This window comes from Stigmatopora nigra, chromosome 13 (assembly GCF_051989575.1).
Source record: "Stigmatopora nigra isolate UIUO_SnigA chromosome 13, RoL_Snig_1.1, whole genome shotgun sequence".
Lineage (NCBI taxonomy): Eukaryota > Metazoa > Chordata > Actinopteri > Syngnathiformes > Syngnathidae > Stigmatopora > Stigmatopora nigra.
The window spans coordinates 8,665,001-8,677,722 of record NC_135520.1 but is presented as its reverse complement, the minus strand read 5'-3'; the positions used below and the strand labels follow the sequence as shown (position 1 = coordinate 8,677,722).

Here is a 12,722-nt window from a genome sequence, read left to right as displayed (position 1 = left end):
GTGTATTTTTAATTTTGCACTATGATTGGCATGGAGGAAAGAATGTGAAGCTTTTTGCAAACAAGCACCAGTAGTCTTGCACAATGCAATGTTTAGCGTGTGCGATAAGAACTGTCAGCCGAGATGGAAGGTAAACATGCGGGTGGGTCAGCGGCAGCTGTCCCCTTTGGAGAATTCTCACCACCCGGCATTCCAGCTGTCAGGGGTCAAGGTACCCCCCAAATCTCAGTGTATCCCTCCGCGATGGTGCCCCTAAATACATAATTTTCTCACTTTGGTTATGATTTTAGTTGGCTTTGAATTCAAACTATTTTTAATTGATCTGTTGTTATTCCTTAAGATAAATCGGACCAATAACACACAAATGAAACTATTCTAGTCCCGCGGATGAAAACACTTGTTGCGCTTCTAGTCGCAGGAAGCAAAACACGCTTGGAACCTGAGTGATGCGGGACGCGGAGCCAGGCATGCCTTGACCTAGGAACTCATACGTTTGGCATTTAACGCAGTTATTCCAAATTATTTGTGGTGAAAACGAGACATTATACGTGGATCTACCACTGGGAGTCAAACGCTCATCGGATCTTTAAAATCCTTCCTGGAGGCTGAGGGTTAACGTCAAGCCGCTCCGATCGACCTATTTACCGGCGACGTCAGCCAACCCGCGGGTGCTGTCTATTTGCTGGGCGTGTTAGCAAGCTTGAGAGCTAAAATAGCTGTTTTTAAGCTTAGATCGTCATGTAGGTTACGATCTGGGTGTTATTTATTGCCCTCTCAGCTACGAGTTGGTGGATCGGTTACTTTTAAAGCAGTAGTCGCCATTTAGTAGAGTTTGATCGGACTTTGGTGTGAGTTCATTTGAACCTCGGTTAAGTAGAAGGGGGCAGGGATTTAGTGCTGGAGGCTTCCACAGCCAGCACTATTTGGATCCGAATAATCAAGGAGGGTGAATCAATAAGGTAAATTCAAAACTGCCATTTGCAAACACACACATAGAATTATTCCGATTTTTTAAAAATCGGTATACTTGTTTTCTTCTAATACCTGGCTCAGATCCATGACATGACATATACGCAATCGCCAATTTTTTGGCAATTATAACTTCACAAAGTCAAACTTTATCTGATTTTAAGTGTTTCTGTATAATAAAACTACATTACATCACACTGATGTCTTTCTAATATTTTGATTATTGTATAACTCAGTAAGTACATTGTAATATCCAAAACAGTTATCAGTATGGCACGTGTATGTTTTATGAAAATAGCCTTCTCTAGTCCAAAAGAAAAAGTATATGTGGTAGAATAATAGCACAACTTGATATTCAATTTTGATTTACTTTTCAGCTATGCTTGACACTGAACCCCATGACCTCTACGTGTTTTAAAAACATAAAGGGGGCGTGTCACTTGCAAGGACTACATGCGAACGATCCACACCAGAGTGAATCATCATGCCCTTGCCCTTCGGCTTGAAGCTCAAGCGCACGAGAAGGTACACAGTTTCCAGCAAGAGTTGCCTGGTCACCCGCATCCAGCAGCTCAATGGCGAATTTGTGGAGTTCACACTGTCAGTGGAGAGCACGGGCCAGGAATGTTTAGAGGCAGTGGCCCAGAGACTTGAGTTAAGGGAGGTATGTCAGCAAATTACTGTTTTTCTTGATGATCATAAAGATCAATGCCATAGGAGAAATCCCCTATACAAATTGGTTGGATGTCTATTAGTGTTAATAGTAGTAACCCATGAGTTAACTTGCCTATTATGATAAAGGTTTTGTGACGTCTAAAGAAGGACCTTGTTAGTTTCAAATCTGAGTTTGAGATTACATTCTTCAATACTTGGTTTCAACGGACATCAGTTCCATTGACATCAATCATCGAACACTGCCTCTTCTCCAAATTCTAGATAACATTCTTCAGTCTGTGGTACCAGAACAAGCAGAACCAGCAGCGGTGGATTGACCTAGAAAAGCCGCTGAAGAAGCAACTAGATAAGTATGGCGTGGAGCCCACTGTCTACTTTGGAGTGGTCTTCTACATCCCCCGTGTCACACAGCTGCAGCAGGAGATCACAAGGTAACAAGTTTCTGTTCTGTTTAGTCCTTAAGCGGCAGCCAAGAGTTTGTTTTTGTTTGCTTATAGAGTATGTTCATCTAATAATTGCACACAATAATTGTTTGCTATTTTTTCTTCTGTTTACTATTTATAAAATGACTGTCACTTCTCATAGATATCAGTATTATTTACAATTGAAAAAGGATGTCCTGGAGGGCCACATCTCATGCACTTTGGAACAAGCAATCCGTTTAGCCAGCCTAGCTGTGCAAGGTAAACTGAGTTTTTTTGTACACTAGCAGTTTGACATTTATGTTCACAATTGACATTAGAATACAATAGAATTCCTGTGCTCAAAATCTTTTCCTCTTCACACAGCTGACTTCGGAGACTATAGTCGCTACGATTCCCAGGAGTTTCTCCAGAAGTTTGTGCTGTTTCCTATTGTGAGTGTATATTCCAAGCAAAGAAAGGACACCCTTCCCAATGCTAGCTTTGTGTGGTGTCACTTTGAATCGTTGGGGTTTTGACATTGCAGGACTGGATCCAGGATGAACGGGTGCTGGAGGAGGCCACTCAGAAAGTGGCACTTCTCTATCAGTCATACAGGTGAGTGACATCAGTTTACTGCCAATAGTTCTGGTTATCATTATTACAAACGTCTCTGTTGTGGTTACATCGGAAAACTATTATCCAGATGTTGTTAAAGTTTACTGACTTGTATTTTTCTTAGGGGTTTGTCATCTCCAGAGGCTGAAATGTTGTACATGCAAGAGGTGGAGAAAATGGAGGGCTATGGTCAGGAGAGCTTCCAGGCAAAGGTGGGTTTTTTCACAATTGTCAGGTGTTTATGAAATGAAGGGTTGTTTTTCTGCTTGTGAAAACAGGACAACACGGGCACGGATGTGATGCTGGGCTCCTGCCTTGATGGGATCTTTGTCAAACACAAAAATGGCAGACCTCTTCATTTATTCAGGTAATCCAGATGATTCCAAAAAAGTTCTTTTCCAACCTAAAATGTGGCTTTTAAACGCAGTTTGTAAGACTGACAGCTCCATAAACATGTTCTCAATGTTGTTATTGTGACATTCTTTCTAGATTTATGGTCCCATTTGTGTCCCAATACTTAACATTTTGCTGCAACTGCAATGACATCACGTTCTCCCTTTCTTTTTGCTTGAATTGGCCGCGCAGGTGGAATGACATTAACAACATGAGTCACAACAGGTCTTTCTTTGCCTTGGAGTTGCTCAACAGAGAGGAGAGTGTCCAGTTCCAAACCGTAAGCCTTCTACACACTCTCTCTTTCTGTCCAGTCTGGTGACATTGCTTTTTCTTATTCGATTTAAGTTCAGCCAGTCAGAACCACTGTTGTTGTTGTTGTTGTTGATTTGGGGTGTCGGCCAGTAAAGTTACATAGCATCAGCTGAATGTCTGTGCAAAGGAATGTGTCATCAGCTGCAATCCGATCTTTGTCACTCTTTTTCACTACCCTTTTTGTACTGCAGGAAGACATGGAAACTTCCAAATACGTATGTCGCATGTGTCTGGCCAGACTCAAGTTTTATAAGATCAACAAGAGCAGCCTGTAAGTTTCACACGTCTAGCCAACTTCCTGCCTCTTTTGTCTCTTGTTGTCTGGTGAATGCCAACCCTGACTCCTGGAAGACTCGAGTGTAACCACTTCCTCCTCAGGGAGGAGTGTGACCCCCTGCCTCCTGAGGACTCCCAGAAGTCCCTTCTCACTCTAAGCTTTCCTCGTTTTCCAATGCTCCCCCGTCCCTCTTTGCTGTCCAATAAGGGGTGAGCAGCGCTGTGGGCCAAGTAGCATGATTCAAAAACAATTGCAATAGCCAAACACTGAAGCTAGTTACGAATGCAGTATGCTTTTTTTATTTATTTGTTTTAAAAACACAGATACTCTATCCTGATTCCTGGTCAGACTGGCATTCATTTAACAATGGGTCTATATTCTTCTCTTAATCCATTTACGTCATGTGATTTCCAAAATGAAATATGCACGTTTCAAAATGTTCAAATGTTCAAAATCAATAGTCTTTTTGAGAGCAGTGAAAAGGTTTTTCTTCTCTTAATCAATTTACGTCATGTGATTTCCAAAATGAAATATGCACGTTTCAAAATGTTAAAAATCAATAGTCTTTTTGAGAGCAGTGAAAAGGTTTTTCCTGGTCTTGCTCGTTATTTAAAATATGTGCCGATGTTTGTTGCACTACAGAGGTCTTTTTAAGTAAAGTGATTTTGTGTGTTTGACTGACTTGTTTTCCTAACAGGCAAACACAGCCTGCAGTCATCAACCCAGTCAGACGTAGATCGTCAACAAGATTGTCCCTTGTGAGTTCAATGTGCTTGCTTATGCGGATTGATTCAAGAACTAGTTCCCACCAAGCAGTTTGATTGGACAATAGTAATTCAACATGCTGTTAGAAGGTGCATCAACATTGACATTTAACTTCATATATCAATGTCCCCTATAGCTATTTATTTGTTACCCCCCAAAAAACTCACCGTGCATTTTATCTTGTTTCAACGAAGCTGCCATTTTAAAGGTCAGTTTACAACCCAAAGTTTAAAGATTTGAGTATAGGCGTTAGAGTTAAACACTTTAAGTATCAGAGGAACACATGGGAGTTGAGTGTTTAATTTTGTGATCTGTAAACATGTATGAGGAACACCCTGGTTGTAAAGTTTGCTCAAGGTCAAAAGGGATCTCATAGGACACCAACGTGGTTACCACACTACTGTTTATATATGCAATTGCGGGACCGTTTTTATTGGTGATGAAAAGCTGATGAGATAAACAAAACAAAACCGTTGTTAGTCATTTATGTGCAATAATACTGGTGCTTGGAGAACTTTTGTACGAAAACAATCTCACTGTCATTAAATCAGTCCTCATTTCTCTGATCAGCAGCCAAAGCCACAAGGCTACATGATGCCCCCACCACAAATGCACTACAATGGTCACTTCACAGAGCCTTACACCTCATCACAAGGTAACTCCAAACTGTGCATACAACTATTCCATTCCAAATAAATCAACTATTTTGATAATAAATTTATCATTGTAACTTGTTCACAGACAACCTGTACATGAACAGCCAGAATGGTTACTACTATCACTCCCAGACCAGCCTAGACTGCCCTCCCTTAGAGTACAGCGGTGGGCGTTTGCGTAATGGCAGTGTGTACAGTGCCCACAGCACCAGCTCCCTGACCAACCCCCAGCACTACCTCCAGCCTTCACCCATGTCTTCCAACCCCTCTATCACTAGTGACATTACCCGACCGGACTACGTGCCCTCGCACCGCCATAGCGCACTCATCCCGCCTTCCTACCGGGCCACTCCCGACTACGAGACAGTGATGCGACAGAAGACCCGAGGCGGCGGCGGGATGCTTTTGTCCCAGGAGCACCGGCAGAGCCACTCCATGAGAAACCTTAATATTGGAAACTCGTACGCTTATAGCAGGCCGGACCCTCTTGTCTACAGTCAACCCGAGATCAGAGGAGAACATGGCGGCGCAGCCCTACATCACCAGCATTATCCCTTCCACATGGGATCCAGCTTCCACAGCCCCTCACCATACCACCGATACCCCATTGAGAGGAGACCCGTGGTGGGAGCAGTCAGTGTACCGGAGCTCACCAATGTCCAGCTCCAGCAAGACCATGAGTATCCAGTCCCAAACATCATGAGGACGCAGGTGTACAGACCACCGCCGCCATACCCATACGCCCACCCACGGCCTGCCAACAGTACGCCAGATCTCTCACGCCACTTGTATGTCAGCAGCAGCAACCCAGACTTGATCATCACACGTCGGGTTCACCACTCGGTTCAGACTTTCCAGGAGGACAGCTTGCCCGTGGCTCACTCTCTGCAAGAGGTGTCTGAACCTCTTTTGAGCGGACCTACGCACAGACCTCCTTACCACGGTCAGAAACGCAATTCCATCGAGATTGCTGGAATCGTGCATAACCTTGAGGGGATGCGGCTAAAAGAGCGGAATGTGTCCTCTTCAGGGGCCGAAGTTGCCATGCCCATTCAGGCCTCTCGCGGCGGTCGCTCGCAAGCTTCCCAGCTCAATGTGTTTTTAGAGCGTGCCAAGACCGAAGATAGGGGGGATACTAAAGACGACCTGCAGTATGGACACAAGAAATCCCTTTCCGACGCCACCATGCTGGTGCACAGCAGTGGCGACGAGGAGGACTTTGAGGAAGACGTAGGGCACCACACGCCGCACTCTCATGACGCGATAGCCGCCACCATCCCAGAGGAGCAGCCGCAACAGGCCTACACGGGCCCTCAGCATCCCCGTGAACCCCCTCCTGCTTATCCCATCGGCTCGACTCTGGACCCATCGCTAACTGCCGCCCTCACTTACAAGGTTCATTCCCTCCTCCATGATTCTGAGCCTGTGTACTTGCGGGAGGTGCGGCAAGCCAGACTCATGCCCTCGGTGTCGGAGGGAGACTTGAGCGGTGAGGCCAAGCACAAATCCAAGAAGGATTTCAAGAAGAGGCCAGTTTCTGATGTGCCTCAGGCCAAGAAGACTATCGAAGGTTTACCGCCAGCGGTGAGTCTTTTTTTTTTTAACGATTCAGTTTAGTCCAATCAAAGTAGTGATATGGTTTTGCAGTCCAGGTTTTAACTTGCTGCTTTCTCTCAGATAGTTTGTTTTATTTTATATATCACAATGCATAGCATGAATCTTATCTGAATGTGGTATGTGGGAACAAACTCATTGCGGTTTCCCACCTCAGGAAATTCTGTCCTAGAGGCACCTTGCTGTGTCACTTCCGACTCCAGCCATTCTTTTTCTACTGTACAGTATTCAACGAACAACTTGTCTTTTTACCAATTATACAACAATTTGATATGGACACAACCATTGAGGGCCTTGTTTTCACCTTGTCCAACTGGCACCTGGTTGCTTAGTTTTGTATGTCGCAAGCCTCAAGAAACAAAAGCAGCAACACTTTGTTTTCTTCTGTCATTAGCCTCTTATGCAGGCGCACTCAGGTGACATCTGCGTCTACGATGCGACACGTAGATATATTAGAAAAAAGTAGGTGAACAGGTCGGGTGACATTTTAGACGCTTCAATTGTGGCGCTGTTTTCTCTGCCTCGCTCGAAGCGAGCTACCTTCACTGGCGTTAGTCATACAGACAGTCGCCCTCACATCTGCTCTTCCACACGCCAGGGCATGAAGAAGAGCGTGCGGTCGGACGGGAAGAAAATTGGGTCCTTGAAGGGGGCTCATCTCAACGGCCTCTCAATCTCCAGACACCCCGTGCAGAGCGAAGTCAAGGATGAGCCTGAACAAGATTCCAATGACGAGAGGGTAAGAGTGAATCGTAATGCTTAGTGAACTTTAGCAGCCATTTTTCTTTCTTGTAGCGGAACTGGTTAGCCCTGATAGCCTTGGTGAAAATGTATCTGTAGAGGTTGAATTTCTATCCATTTAAGAATTAAGCTTTAGTTTTACTCACTATTGGGATTTTTCAATCAAACATGCCTTGTATCTATCCATCGGAACTACCATTTCAATCTGGACTTTTTTTTTCTCTATTTCTAATTTAACTTTAAACTGTTGTCCAGTTTGGAAGCAATTTTATTGCTGTTACCCTTTTATGAAAACATACTGAAAATAGTATTTCAACAAAAATCAATTGTTTTTTTTCCAGTGCAAGTTATTGGAGAACCACATGGAGACGGACGAGCTGATGAAGGAATATGACAGCATCCCCAAGTGTTATCCAGGGGCAGAGTGCACAGTCGCCCAGATGGCCGAGAGCGCAGACAAAAACCGCTTCCAAGATGTCCTACCCTACGATGACACTCGCGTGGAGCTGGTGCCCACCAAAGAGAACAACACGGGCTACATCAATGCGTCACACATTAAAGTAAGGCCTTGCACATCACGTGGCCCAAAGAACGCTTCCATTGGCAGTTTTTATCATGTATTCATCTCAAAAGCTCCTAGCAACCTGAAATGACAGGAATTTTGCCCTTTTAGTCTTGTGGCTGCTGTGGAGTCAATCTGGTTGACATGCCATGCCTTGCGTCTTATATGGGGGGGGCCGATGAACACTATGAGAGCAAATAGCAAAAGCCCCCAGAAAAATTTGTGGCATGATGTGACGCAAGAGCTTGTCTGAAAGCTTGTGGAGGGACAGGTTTTGTGTTTAAGTTTGGTCATTGTGCACGTTTCATGTCTCGGCAGATCGACGTTGGAGGACAAGAGTGGAATTACATTGCCAGTCAAGGGCCTCTTTCCAACACGTGTCAGGATTTCTGGCAGATGGTTTGGGAGCAAGGGGTGGCCATTATTGCCATGGTTACTGCAGAGGAGGTGCGTTGATTGTTCTAGTTTCTGGAAATATGAGGCAGGTTGTGATGACACCTCTTCTACCATTGTGTAGGAGAGCGGGCGAGAGAAGAGCTTCCGCTACTGGCCTCGTCTGGGCTCGCGGCACAACACTGTTACGTACGGCCGCTTCAAGATCACTACACGCTTCCGGACCGAGTCAGGCTGCTATGCCACGACAGGCCTGAAGATCAAACACATGGTTACAGGCCAGGAGAGGACCGTGTGGCACTTGCAATACACAGACTGGCCAGACCACGGCTGCCCTGAAGATTTTAAAGGCTTTCTCAGTGAGTGGAGGGAGAATATTTTGCTGTAACTTGGTTAATTTTGGGGGGCTTATACCTGTCACCCTGTCTCCAGCCTATTTGGAGGAGATACAGTCGGTACGGAGGCACACCAACAGTATCAGTGACCCAAAGAATAGCAATCTGCCTGTACTGGTGCACTGCAGTGCCGGAGTGGGCCGCAGCGGTGTGGTGATCCTGTCTGAGATCATGATCGCTTGCCTGGAGCACAATGAGGTAAATACACTCGTGTTTCCTCACATTTTGATGCGTTTTTAGTTCTGTTTTCTGATTTTGCTTCAATATCTTTCTGCGCAACATTGGGGGAAATTGAGTTTTTATTCCAAATTTGTATGGCATTCCAACCTTTTGGGATTTGATTTGTATATAGACTCAGTCTAAATCATTTCAAGTTCCTATTTGATGTTATCCTCACACAGATGTTGGACATCAAGACCTTCCTTATGAAACTACGCCAGCAGAGGATGATGATGGTCCAGACCTTGTCCCAGTACACCTTCATCTACAAGGTTCTTGTACAATACCTCCGCAACTCCCGCCTCATCTGAGCACCTCAAAATCTGATGTGTGCTTCAACTTGGCTGATCCACAACTCTCCTAATCAGTATTATAGTATTTTTATATAAATTATGGATGGATAGAGCACTTTCAACAGAGCTGTGCAGTACCACATGAACTGTCAAAACTATTACAACAAAGGTGACTTATTGATAAATGAAGAAAATAACAGCAGCAAGAAATGTTCTTTGTTTTAAGCTAAATGTTGTTGTTTTTTTATTATTGAATATTTGATTAAGTGCCTGCAGACTGTATTTTTAAGTTTGATTGCAGTGAAAGAGCTTGTCTGTGTATGCTGAATTGCCTGATGGTTACCAGCATTCATACATGCACAATTTGCTTCAGGTGTTATATTTCTTTCCTCTAAACACTGATGGTCTTAGTGCAAAAAACTTGTTTTTTTTTGGTCTATTTTGCCAATGTTCAGGTGTTAATGTAATGTATACAATTACTGTGTCATTTGTACAAACTGTATAAAGTCATTATGGTGGAGCAAAACCTAAACTGTGTATTTGCAAGATAGTTGAAAAACTGGATTTTGATAGTGAATACAAAAAAATATCTGGAAATGTCCATAAATTATGGCCACGAGTCAGGCCTTTTATTTCTACAACTACGCCAAGTGGAAAAAACAAACAAAACAAAAAAATAAGGCAATCATACAATATTGTGTTGTAAAAACATCAGTCTACTAATACCCTGAAATGTCATAGAATAAACTATCGTGTGAGTGGCCAGGGAACTACTTGAGCTTCAAGCAGATTAAATATAGCTTTGAAATAATTTATATCAAAGCTTGAGTAATTCAAAACAATAAGAAAATTAATACTGGTACCGTCCTCGCTTTCCCCCATGTTTATGCCTCCCGCCATGCCAATCACCTCTACCTCCTCCCCCTCCTCCACCTCCCACCCATCTGTCACCCCCACACCCTTTCCATCCACCTCTACCTTGGCCACGACCTCTCCAGTTGCCACCTCCATCTTGCCTTTTCTGCCAAGGGGGCATCTCAGGGAGTGGTGCTTCTATCTCTGAGGGGCGCCCACCTCGGTCGGGAACTCTTCCCATTTGGATCTGATGAACATAGGCGAGTAACAAGCGTGTTTTGAGGATGTATACAGTATAAGCAGTTTGAAATGCTGTTTTTTTTTTACACAAAAAACAAACAAACAAACATTTTTAGAGCTCCTTGTATTCCTACCTTGTTAACAGCGCATGTGGTGTTCACCCTGCTAGCACCGCTGCTGGTCTTGACCACATTATATATATCCTCTCTGGCGGCAAGTAGAGCACCGACATCAACTGTGGTCTCAGCCCTCAATACATGCCGCTTTGGCTGGTAGGCCCGAGCCATGCTATCCACCTTAGCCTGAATTTTAAAACAAGAAACTAATTGAAATACAGTAAGAAATTTCCAAAATAAAAAAAAAGGAAACATTTTGCTATGGAAGCTGCACTGTAGCTAATGGATAAACGTGCCTTGGCTCTGTCGGACCATCCGAAAGACTGAATGGTGACATCCAAACGCTTGATGAGCATTTTGCGCCGACACTCGTACTCTGAAGACATTTTGGCGTTCATGCTGTGTATCATCTCCTGTGGACAAATGCAAACCATCATTCGCACAGTAAAGTACAGCACAATACACTTCACATATCATGATGTCCCAACCACTGTATCACGGCAACTCGGTTTTCTGTACATGCTATTGAAATGTATAAAGCTCAAATGATCCCGCTTCATCGTCGTCATCACACACCCATTGTTCACTGCTGAGAGCTTTCTTGATTGCAGGTTCTCCCACTGCCACATCAGGCCACTTTTCAACAAGTCTAGACACCTGTAGTGACATGTTGCACATCAGTGTAATGACATTTCAACCTATTTCAGACACAGCATAGAGAACAGAGACCCTCACCTTGTTTTGAATGAGCGTGAAGACATCCTCTGCATTCTGTCCCTTACACGGCGACACGTTCAAGCTCTGGCAGATTTCCCGCAAATCCCGAGATGCCGAACATCCCTTCTGTCCCCCAATGTCATGTCGTCCACTAATGTTAATCTGCGCCGCCTGAAGCTCGGAGCTTAAAAACACTACACAAGACACATTAAAACACATGGTTAATAACCAACGTGGTGGAGAATTCAAAATGGACACGCCTCTACTGCACTTGCGGTACAGTGGTTCGACGCCAGTACTCTCTGGAGACGACTCATGAATAGCCCACATTTGGCAATGCTATATTATTTTGACAAAACAAAATCTTTCCCAGTCTATGAGTAACATATTTGCACTTTAGCATCAGTAGAAAATAAACACCCTTGTAGACGTAATCCCTCTCACAATCAATTCAGAGACATCAGACATTAGAAGATAAAATATGTAATAGAAGTAAGTCCCTGCTGTCGCCTAAGTCAGTAATGAATAGTGACTTACGGATAAAGCTGAGGTGGTCCTTTGCGCTTCCCTTCCGTATCGCCGACACTTTATAAGGGCAGCAGAGCTCCTTCAGCAAGCCCCTAATGTCCACCTCCAAGCTTTCCAAGTCCTCTGTGGAGAAGCATGATTCTTATACAGGGCTGACTTACCAGCAAGTTATTTTTGTTTCATCTAAATGACCAATAATACTCCCTCAATTAAGATCACAGAAGGTTAGCACGACTAACTTTTGCCACATTGGTTACCTTAACTCACCATTAGTTATTAGTAAACATCAGATCAGAGAAAAACATTTTCTTTTTTTTATCAAGCAACGAATGAAGCATTTGTTTGAATAATTCAACCCTAATAATAATACAAAAAAAATCCTATTTCTTTGTGTTTAAATTTCATGGAAGTATAGCCCTCTATTTTGGACTGATCCCTAGTTGTCATTATATTTTAAGACTTAACAATTAGATAAGATTCATTTGAGTCTTTTTTTAGGAGGAACTCACCAGAACCTGTAGTGATATTCTCCTCCAGATCACACAGCGGCTTTAAACGGGACACCAACCACCGGCACAAGCCCACATATTCCACCGACGACAGGCCACCCCGCGCGGCTTCGAGTAACGCCGCCTCCTCCGTCAGGGGACCGTCATAGCTGAGCGAGAAAAATGTATATTTACTTAAAAAAAATCAGAAGAGTTCATTGTCGAAGGGAACACGTTGGAAGACAATGTAACAGCGAGTATTTAGCATTGTAGCGGGTTATAAACTCACCCAAGTTGCTCCAAACTGTCCAAAATATCACACTCCATCACTTATTCTATGGTGCAAACATTTCCACACAATAGGGTTCACGAATGTGTGTTTAAAGCTGACAGAATTTATCTTTTACAATTCAACAATTTGCAGGCCCATCACGAGTGCTGCAATGGCAATATGTAAATGCATGGTCCGTTTGCATTTGGGAACCGATCAGA

The 12,722-nt window shown here is 43.8% G+C and overlaps 2 protein-coding genes across 4 annotated transcripts; one reads left to right on the top strand and one right to left on the bottom strand.

Annotated features, from left to right (window-relative positions):
* The first annotated feature begins 404 nt into the window (after nt 1-404).
* Nucleotides 405-9,818, top strand: ptpn21 (protein tyrosine phosphatase non-receptor type 21). Of its 3 annotated transcripts, none has more exons than XM_077730931.1 (20): nt 405-959; nt 1,398-1,633; nt 1,906-2,075; nt 2,230-2,327; nt 2,433-2,500; nt 2,593-2,663; nt 2,788-2,875; nt 2,942-3,030; nt 3,249-3,336; nt 3,563-3,642; nt 3,750-3,857; nt 4,346-4,406; nt 4,984-5,068; nt 5,155-6,653; nt 7,282-7,422; nt 7,766-7,984; nt 8,305-8,433; nt 8,504-8,738; nt 8,812-8,972; nt 9,176-9,818. In XM_077730931.1, the coding sequence occupies exons 2-20, from the start codon at nt 1,454-1,456 to the stop codon at nt 9,302-9,304; spliced, it is 3,699 nt and encodes a 1,232-aa protein (XP_077587057.1). In that variant the 5' UTR covers nt 405-959; nt 1,398-1,453; the 3' UTR covers nt 9,305-9,818. The 3 variants fall into 3 exon arrangements, with proteins under 3 accessions (XP_077587057.1, XP_077587056.1, XP_077587058.1); XM_077730930.1 differs by having other exon boundaries at nt 1,347-1,633; XM_077730932.1 differs by lacking the exon at nt 3,750-3,857 and having other exon boundaries at nt 406-959; nt 1,347-1,633.
* Nucleotides 9,819-9,889: 71 nt separating this feature from the next.
* fam98b (family with sequence similarity 98 member B) lies at nt 9,890-12,713 on the bottom strand. Its single transcript, XM_077730933.1, has 8 exons — nt 12,520-12,713; nt 12,252-12,400; nt 11,752-11,865; nt 11,233-11,408; nt 11,074-11,154; nt 10,794-10,910; nt 10,516-10,683; nt 9,890-10,388 (listed from the first exon to the last, which is right to left on the bottom strand). The coding sequence occupies exons 1-8, from the start codon at nt 12,555-12,557 to the stop codon at nt 10,137-10,139; spliced, it is 1,095 nt and encodes a 364-aa protein (XP_077587059.1). The 5' UTR covers nt 12,558-12,713; the 3' UTR covers nt 9,890-10,136.
* Between the last annotated feature and the right edge of the window lie 9 nt (nt 12,714-12,722).

What these genes read in the sequence shown, in the direction of transcription:
- ptpn21 (XM_077730931.1), top strand. Translation starts at nt 1,454, where the DNA reads ATGCCCTTGCCCTTCGGCTTGAAGCTCAAGCGCACGAGAAGGTACACA. An exon ending in TCTTTGCTGTCCAATAAGGG is followed by an intron (nt 3,858 to 4,345) that starts GTGAGCAGCGCT and finishes TTTTCCTAACAG; the next exon opens with GCAAACACAGCCTGCAGTCA. An exon ending in TCGAAGGTTTACCGCCAGCG is followed by an intron (nt 6,654 to 7,281) that starts GTGAGTCTTTTT and finishes TCCACACGCCAG; the next exon opens with GGCATGAAGAAGAGCGTGCG.
- fam98b (XM_077730933.1), bottom strand. Translation starts at nt 12,557, where the DNA reads ATGGAGTGTGATATTTTGGACAGTTTGGAGCAACTTGG. An exon ending in GACAGTTTGGAGCAACTTGG is followed by an intron (nt 12,401 to 12,519) that starts GTGAGTTTATAA and finishes TTTCTCGCTCAG; the next exon opens with CTATGACGGTCCCCTGACGG. An exon ending in CTCTCAGCAGTGAACAATGG is followed by an intron (nt 10,911 to 11,073) that starts GTGTGTGATGAC and finishes ATTTGTCCACAG; the next exon opens with GAGATGATACACAGCATGAA.